At 57.6% G+C, this 8,692-nt stretch overlaps 1 protein-coding gene across 4 annotated transcripts in view; it reads right to left on the bottom strand.

The window, feature by feature from the left end:
- Positions 1-1,005: 1,005 nt before the first annotated feature.
- The window catches only part of FAM102A (family with sequence similarity 102 member A), a 33,951-nt gene continuing 26,264 nt past the window's right edge, over positions 1,006-8,692 (bottom strand). For 3 of the 4 annotated variants that reach the window (XM_027616545.2, XM_027616548.2, XM_027616547.2), the window contains exons 5-11: positions 8,480-8,526; positions 8,213-8,355; positions 6,160-6,264; positions 5,876-6,071; positions 5,305-5,426; positions 5,137-5,206; positions 1,006-3,771 (exon numbers count right to left, since the gene is read on the bottom strand). In XM_027616545.2, coding sequence (XP_027472346.1) covers positions 3,726-3,771; positions 5,137-5,206; positions 5,305-5,426; positions 5,876-6,071; positions 6,160-6,264; positions 8,213-8,355; positions 8,480-8,526 — 729 coding nt within the window. In that variant the 3' untranslated portion in view covers positions 1,006-3,725. The remainder of the gene's footprint in view (positions 3,772-5,136; positions 5,207-5,304; positions 5,427-5,875; positions 6,072-6,159; positions 6,265-8,212; positions 8,356-8,479; positions 8,527-8,692) is intronic. The other variant, XM_027616546.2, reaches the window with a different exon arrangement.

Below are 8,692 nucleotides of genomic sequence, written 5' to 3'. Positions count from 1 at the left end.
TCGTTTTAGCTAGCTCATTTCCTTGTTGATCTGGCCTGTGAGCTCCATGGGGATAGGGTCCGCGGTCACGGCTGTATCCTTAGTGCCCAGAATGGGGAGTGGGGGAGGGGCGGACACACTTGCAGAGATGTCTCTGAACCAGCCATGGTTTGCTCGTGCTGGCAGCATGTCTCCTTGAGTCACTGAGCCCATCTCTATGGGGACTGCACTCTTCAAAGCTGATAGGAACAACTCTTCTTGGCCTACAGCCAAGTGCCTTCCCTCTCAGTCTCGGGACAGACTTTGGGCTCAGCCAGGAGCCAACTTTCCCCTCCCCAGGTGTGCTGTGCAGAACAGAGGAAGAGACTTAAAATCAGCCTCCAGGGTTTAAAGGGGCCATTCAGTGGGTGTCGGCCCTGAGAAGGGGGTGCGGACAATGCCAAGCTGCAGCAGGGAGGAGGCCTGGAGGCCTGGTCCCTTCTGGCCTGTCCACAGCCACTGAGGCTTCCTGCCACGTCTGAGCTAAAGGGCCCGGCTGACTTGCCTTTCTCAGAGCTTGGCTAAGTTGTTGGCTCCCCCTGCTGGTTGGGGGCAGGAAGTGAGGGGCTCAGGCCTGGAGACCGCAGTGGCCTGGGACTTGAGAGAGGTCGGGGAACAAACTCAACACCTCCTGTGCCAGGCTGTACACCCACTTTCTTCTTTCAACCACAGGCCCATTTACAGCTGAGGAAACTGAGGCCCAGACAGTTATTTGTCTCAGGCTGACTGCTGGGAAGGTCCGGTGGTTAGAACTTGTGCTGAGACCAGAGCTGCTACTTAACTAGGTGTGAGGGTGGCAATAAATGGCCCTCCTGGGCCTCAGTTTCCTCCCTGGAAACCTGGAGTAATAAAGGTGGTAATGACTGTGACAGCGGCCAGGACAGGGAGGACCTTGGCCACCCACATCCTTCCCCATGCCCAGATGTCAACCTACACATCCGGCTTTCTTCTGATGCTGACCACGCCGTAGACAAACAAAACTCAACATGCCGTAACAAACAAAAACTGCAACATTTAATTTTTTCCCCCAAACCAAGACACTGACACTAGGCTGATTTCCCCTTACAATGTGATTTTCTACAACAGAAGCCGGGACAGAGATACAAACACAGCCCTCTGAATAAGGGGTGGTGGTGGTGGCAACATTCTCTTAGAAAGGAGGGGATTTTTTTTTTTAAGATCAAAAAACAAAAACAAACCCACCCCCACCCCCACCCATTTCCCAGCTCAAGAGAGAGGAGAACACGGCAGATCTCCATCCCAGCAGATCACACCGTGTGGTCAGTTTGGGGTGACCAGAAAAAAAGTAACCTAAAAATATTGTAGACTTTTCTTTTCTTTAAATCTCCTAGTAAAAACGTTAAACTGCCTTTCAAGAAGACTCCAAACTGGCATTGCATAGACTGATTCCTTTCCAAAAATATCTCTAATATAGTCCATCTTTCTCTATATATAGAATTTAAATCCAGGAGCTGTGTGCGCCTGGCAGGAATTCACTGAGCTTGAGGGGACCCAGAGGTTGAAGAAAGGGCTCCCACATGGGGATGAGGCTGGGGCTTCAGGCTTCTGGCTCCAGCTAGCGTTAATTTGGATATGGCCAAATTCTCAGTCTAATTACCCTGGCCTAGGGCCTGGCAGGGGAGGCTGTGGCAGGCTCTGTGTCCTTCTGGGGCGACCGTCAAGCCCAGACCTTGCCTTGGGTGGGGCTAGGGTTCCTGGTTTGGGGGACTCTCCAACAGCACCAGAGCTAGTTGTTTTATACCTGAAGCCCAGAACTTTGAGCCAGATCCCAAATACACCCTGAATGCCCTTCCCCACTGGGCTGAGGTCATGCAGACACAGAAGGGAAGGAGAGTGCTCTCCCATCTTCTGGGGTTCCCTTCATCTGGAGACAGCACAGCCAGCTCCCTTTTAAAGTGCCAGGTGTCTGCAGAGCAGGAAGAGACCTGCAGGGCCAACCAGAGCCTTCTCCAGCCGAGCAAATGCTCTGTCCTGTCTCAGCAGGCAGCTCCTCACATTCATTTTCTAAGAGTTAGGGGATTAAAAACAACAACAAAGAATCCTAGAAATGCTCTGCTCCCAAGGCCAGGGGGTTCCAAGACAAAGGCTCCAACTCTTGCCAGCTGGAGCATAACAGCAAGGAGCCCTCCCAGCCTGGGGAGGACACCTCACTGGCACCCGCACCTCTACCAGGGAGAGAACCAGTATCCAGATCCCCAGCCCTGCTGGGACCCAGCCAGCAGGTAGGGCAGAGAACAGAACCACCTCCCCTCACCTGGGGGAGGAGAAAATACCCAAACTGTAAAATTAAAAAAAAAAAAAAAAAAAAAGGAAAGAAAAGAAAAGAAGGGGAAATTCAAAAAAAAGAAAAAAGGTACAGGACTAAGTAAACACCAGCCTGCTGGGTTCACACAAAACGAGTGAAACTTCAGAGTGGCAGGAAGTCTGTCCAGGGACTGGTGGGCAGCCAGAACCCACCTTCAAGCAAGTAAGGAAGACAGGGGAGGGGGCGTGGCAGACAGCAGAGGCTTTAGTGAGGGGCGGGGGCAGGGCCAGACTGCTCCCCGCCTCTCCTTCGCCCAGAGAGAGGGATGCTTCCAGAGGAGGGCTGAGGCTTTTCTGACCAGGAAGCCAGCTCCAGGCCAGTCCAGTCTCAGCCCACCTGCCTCTCCAGCATCAGCCCCAGCCTGGGCTAGGCAACCCTGCAGGGACAGAGAGGGGCCTTTGCTTGCCAAGCCCAGCCCAGCCCAACTGCCAACCTCCAAGGGTTTGGGAGGCACCTTCCGTGGCTTCCTACAGGAAACCAGCTGCTCAGGATCCAGCCCCGAGCAGAGGAGAGCCACCATCAATGCTCAGACCTTTCTCAGCATGGGCGTCAGGCCTGAGCTGGAGCTAACTGGGGGAGAGGCAGTGCCACGTTCCAGCCGGGCTGCTAGGGGCAGGCGCTGACTGCACAGCAGGCAGTGCTCAGAAACCCTTGCGAAGGGCTCAAGGGAAAGGCAGACAAGGGCCAGTGGGGCTGTGCTGGAGGCAAGCATGTGCAAAGTGCAGGCTGCCAAGGCAGCAGGAGAACATTCGTTGGGGAAGGGGGTCTCAATCTGGAGTGTGGATGGGTCTGAGGTCTTGGTTCCCAGGAGAAGGCCGCCAGCAGGTCCCCCGGGACACAGGGAAGGAACAGCTGAAGCACTAAGCAGTCAGAGGGCCGTGGTGGCAGGATTCTGGGGGCAGACTGGCTCTCCCAAGGGCGAGGAGGGGGCAGTAGAGCAAGGCCCTGCCAGGGCAGGCTGAGCCAATGCTGCCGGAGTGAGCAGGGACACAGGGCAAGTGGCCCCTCGGCCACAAGCATCCCTGCATGTAGGTGCTGCCGCATGTCCTCGTCGAGGGGCCAGATTGGTCTCCAGCCCAGGCAGGCCTGGCCATCTTTGCCTTGTCCACCTGCTTCATGGACCTGCACGCCCTGCCCCCTAGTGGTTCAGAGGAGAATATTCACAGTGGTGCCTGGGGCCTGGTGGGCCAGGAGAGTCCCGGGATGGATGGGAGGACAATGGAATGATGTTTTGGGGTAGGAGTGGGGCTGGAGTACATGGGAGGAGGCACAGATGAGATGCAGCTTGGATGGCGATCTGAAGGGGAAGGTCCCTCGTGGAATGATGCGGGCTTGGATGCCCGCGGAGGCGGGGCCCTTCTCCAGCCTGGACACCCGCTCCTCAATGGCTTTCAATCACAACAGGCTCATAGACCCCAGAGGAGACCCTGCGGGGGAGGGGAAGAGAGAAACAGGTCAGCTTGTCCTCCTAGATGCTCCTGTGGGGCAGGCCCTGGAAAGGACTTCATAAGTTGGCCCTGTGAACTAACTGGCCCTGTTTCACAGAGGGACAAATTCAGGCTCAGAGAAGTTGAGTCACTTGCCCAAGGTAACACAGATGTTAAGTACTGAAGCCTTTGGTATCTCAGAGCTGGTGTGAGCTGTGCCTGAGCCCTTCCTGAGCACTAGTGGCTTACACACAGAGGTGTGCTGCGCCCATCCTCATGGCAACCCTGGCAGGGAACGACTGCATCCTGCCCCGTTTGACAGATGAAGAAACTGAGGCACAGAGGGATGATGAAGCTTACCAAGCAGAGAGAACGTTGGGGAGCTCTTCCGGCTGAAGCCAGACCCACCCATAGGGTCATGGACATTCAGGGCTCGGTGTGCAGCTCTGCTGAGACCTTGCTCCTGATTGAATTGGTTTCTTCCATCCCCTGAACCCATTTTCTCACTGTCATAGGGGGCTAGGGAGGGGTGTGTAAACCTCGGAGGAGGTGCCCTCTGTCTTCCTCTTGCCCACCTCACGGGGGACAGCCCAGGAAGCCACGGGGAGCCAGTGGATGCAATTTTGAGCCTCGGCCAGCAGGTGTCAGTGTAGCAGCACCAGAGGGAAGGTTGGGGACCACCGCCCCCCATCCCCCACCCGCCGCCCCCAGCCCAGCTAGGTCTCCATCCAACACCCCCCCCGCCCCGCCCCTGGGCCCTTGGATGTTAAATGCACACTTTCCTGGCCAGCCCAGGGGAACAGGGGCAAAGGCTTCAGCACAGCCCTGCACAGAGGGAGCTCCTCTACTCATTCACTTATTCAGTGAGCCAGTAAACATGCTACAAACTGTAGAGTTGAAGCACCAGGTTCAGCCTACCACACCCTCATAGGTAAACATCACACAAGCACAAATCCGTGTTGCTCACTGCTGTATCCCCAGCACTTAGCTCAGTGCTTGGTGTGTGGCTGGTGCGCAATAAATATTTATTCAACAAATAAAACAAGTCATTACCATCATTTTTAGGGGTTCCCAGATCCAGAAGGAAGGGAAAAGCAGGGTCCCAAATAAAGACGGATAAAGCCCGCACTGTGTGCCAAGCCCCGTGCTAGGCACTTCCCAAGCTACCCTTGGAACCAACCCCAGGTTTCTAGGTGAGACGGTGTGGTCCATGCCATTTGACAGACAGGGAAACTGAGGTTCAGAAAGAAGTGAGTGGTCTAAGGTGACACTGTGGTGGGAAGAACTGCTATTCAAAGTCAGGTCAGTGTCTGTCGAGACCATGCTCTCAGCAGTGTGCCCCAAGGCCACGACCGCGACTCCTACCTGTTTGCCAGCTGGATGCCACTCAGCGTGGTGGAGCCATCACGGCTCACGAACAGCCGGAGATTGCTGTCTGTGGGGACACAGTGGGGGGATGGAGGCTGAGTGGGGCAGGGGCAGCCCTGGAGCAGGTAGCACTGTCCCCCAGGGCTCCCCGCGCAGGCAGCTCACCCTCAGTGTTGCTGCCGTCCGTAAAGTCCTGGCTTTGCATGATCTTCTCCACGATGTCGTCCGCGTCGATCCGAGTGTCATCCACCCAGGTCGGGTGGCTCTCCACGGAGTCCTTCTTCCGCCTGGGGTGGGTCAGGGCAGAGTCATAGCGGTTGGGCCGGGGAAAGGTACAAGGATGACAGTGGGGAGCACCTACAGCGCTCAGGCTGCTCTGAGTGCACGTGAGAACCTATTCCCAGTCATGCTCTTTTAACCCTCACTCAGCCCCCAGGGCAGGTGCCGTGACCTGGTTTTATGGATGAGGCCCTGGAGGCCTTGGGAGGTTACCTAACCTTAGCCTGAGAGGCCGCCGCTGCGTGTAAACGGGGGACTTAGGTCCCTAAGCCACACACAACAGCATGTGCCTGCCAGGCCCAGGCTGTGCCCTTCACGTCCACCCACTGGCTGAATCATCACCATCCAACCCTCTGAGTGGGACCCTGCCGTCCCCGTGCTACGGGTAAAGGAGCAGAGGTTCAGGGAGCCCCCAGGAGGGGTCTGTTCTCCAGGAGCATGGGGCCGGTGTGCTCACCGGAACGAACGGTCAGACAGATGGGGCCGTGGCGGCCGCGGAGGCTTCTCAGGGGGCCGGTGTTCCCGCTCGCTGCCCTCGGGGCCCTCCACAGTCAGGCTGAGGCCGCCGGAGGTGCTGCTGCTGGTGGACGTGTTGCGGCGGTGCGTCAAGTCTGAGAGGCTGGAGGAGCGGGAGTGTTCCGTGCTGTAGCCTGCTGGGCATTTGGGAGGCTCGTTACGGGGGATGGGGGGGGCGGCCAGGAGTGCGAAAGGCCATGGGCAGGGGGCCAGGCGGGCACTCACCAGAGATCTTGGACTGCTGGCTAGCATAGCTGGAGTTGCGGGAGTGGCCGGAGTGGAACACCTCCTCGGGGCTGGACAGGTTCTGTTCGGGCTCCTCCGGCACCCCTGGGGAGCGGGGAGATGGCAGGCTTAACAGTGGGACTGGTCCGGAGTCGGCAAGGGTGGGAGGTGGGGGGCGGGGGAGGGTACGCTCGGTGTTTCCCATTTAACAGACAAAAACCTGAGGCCCTGCTCCCACCGCAGTCCACCCCCGCGGCCCAGGTTTGTTCATTCCACAAATATCTGGGGACGTCCTCTGCACGGGGCACTCCGCTGGGTGCCGTAAATAGGAGATGGGGTGTCCCAGGCCAGCGGGAAGGGAGAATGTTGAACAAAAAATGACCCACAGTTAACCACAACTGAGGTGAGCGGTAGAGAGCAGGGAGCAGTGTGGATGGGGGTTTGACCCAGTCTGGGATCAGGAAAGACTTCTCTGAGGAGGTGGCCTTACTGGCAGGCCTTCAGGAGGCTTGGGAGGGAACAAGCCACAGAAGGCCTCAGGAAAAGGGCCTTCCAAACAGAGGAAGAGCAGAACCAAAGGCCTGAGGCTTGAACAAGTTTAGGTCCGTGTGGCTGGAGTGGAACGAATAAGGGGAATGGGGAATGGCAACAGTCCTGTCCCAAGTCACCCATGAGGCCAACTTCGAAACAAACTTCCCGGCCCTCGCCAGCAGGAGGCGCAAGGGACTCAGGGGGATCCACTCCGGGCCCCACGAGTGCCTGCCCACCAGTTCTTGTGATAGGAAGGAAGAACTCATCTCAACCATTCCCCTCCTCAGAGAAGAACACACCATCTATGCCGGGGTGGCCTGGTGTCGCTCACTCCCCCCCCACAAGAAGCTGGAGAGAGCAATGGTGTTGGGAAGCTCTGGTTTTTACGAGCAGTCACCAGGCTGAGGCACCCCCAGCTTTCAGCTCCAGGCCTTACCTAGCTGAGCTACAGGAAAAATGGGAGTGGAAGAAAGCTGGCCCCTGAGTTCAGGGCCCTCACTGCTCCCAGCCGTCCTGGGGGCAGAATCACTCCGCAAACATCCGCTGAGCCGCCCGAGGCCCCGCACCTTCTCTAACTGCTCTCGTGGTGCAAATTAGGGTGACTCGTCAGCTCGGGGCAGTCTGCCTCCCGGCACTGAGCTCACCCCCAGGGACAGAGTATGGGGGCCCCACCTCTAGACCCAGCGTGGCAGGGGAGGCTGGAGCCTTCCCCTGTAGCACCTCCTATCTTAATCTCCATGAGGTCTCCTCTGGGGGTTCAGATGTTTGCATTTTTTTTAAGATTTTATTTATTTGACAGAGAGAGACACAGCAAGAGAGGGAGCTCGAGCAGGGGGAGTTGGGGAGGGAGAAGCAGGCTCGATCCCAGGACTCTGGGATCATGACCTGAGCTGAAGGCAGACGCTTAACGACTGAGCCACCCAGGTGCCCTCAGATGTTTGCATTTTTTATAACGTTCATAATAATGACAATTTAGTAGAAACCCAGCGCTGGGAAATACATAGAGTTCGTACTGTGTGCCAGGCAAGGCACACACGTGTGCTCAGCTCATCTCCACGGCAACCCGGACTGTAGTTTATGGTTTCTGCCCCCTTGGTCAGGGGAGGATGCCGAGACTGGGCACGCACAACGGCCAGTCCCAGCAGCGCAGCCGGTGGAAGAGTGAGAGCTCACAGCACATCCCTCTGCCAGGAACACTGCCCCCCACAGCTCAGATTCAGCTCAAGTGCCACCACTTCATGCCTGGCACCGCTCCTGTCACACCTGTAGGTGATGTGGACTTAATTACCCCGATTGGCTCCTGTCTCTCCTGTAAGACATGGCTTCAAGGTCAGGGCACTGCTGTGATCCTGGGGCCCAGCACGTGGGAAGGGCTCAGACGTGGGCCTAGTGGAGGCATGGACGGGCGTAAACACCACCCCACCACCTGTCCTCTCAGCAAGCATCCCCCTGGGGACCTGGGGATACGGAGATGAGCCTTGGGCCACGGGGAGGAGCAGGGAGGGCAGAAGGGGAATGGTACCTGAGCTGAGGATGGTGGGCCTCGCCTTGGGGGGCCGGGAGCCACTGCCACTGCCGCTGCCGCTGGTCCCACCGCCCTTGCGTGTCAGCTGCAGGGAGGAGTCCTGACCCGGAATGGAGATGGACTTGGCGGTGGACGGTGGCCTTGGGAGGACAGATGGCTGTGACTGGGGTGCCCCACATTCAGGGTCAAAGACAGGGGAGCCCAAGAGCCCGGAGGAGGGAAAAGTCTCTGTGTAGCACCCTCCCAGCCTGCGCCCACACTCACGTCTTAAAGCAGGGGTCTCCAGAGAGCAGGAGCATTCCGATGGTGACCTACACAGAGGGAGAAATCAGCCAAACCACACCCACCTGCAGCCCAGGTGCCTCCCAGTGGCCCCTCTGCTCTGGCTTCCGAGGGGCTGGACTCTGATCCCATCTCTGCCCCTTGCTGAACCTGGGGAAGCCATCGAAATGCACTGAGCCCCTGTCTCCTTGGGTG

This window comes from Zalophus californianus, chromosome 13, assembly GCF_009762305.2.
Source record: "Zalophus californianus isolate mZalCal1 chromosome 13, mZalCal1.pri.v2, whole genome shotgun sequence".
Classification (NCBI taxonomy): Eukaryota; Metazoa; Chordata; class Mammalia; order Carnivora; family Otariidae; genus Zalophus; species Zalophus californianus.
This window is presented reverse-complemented; position numbering and strand designations above follow the sequence as displayed.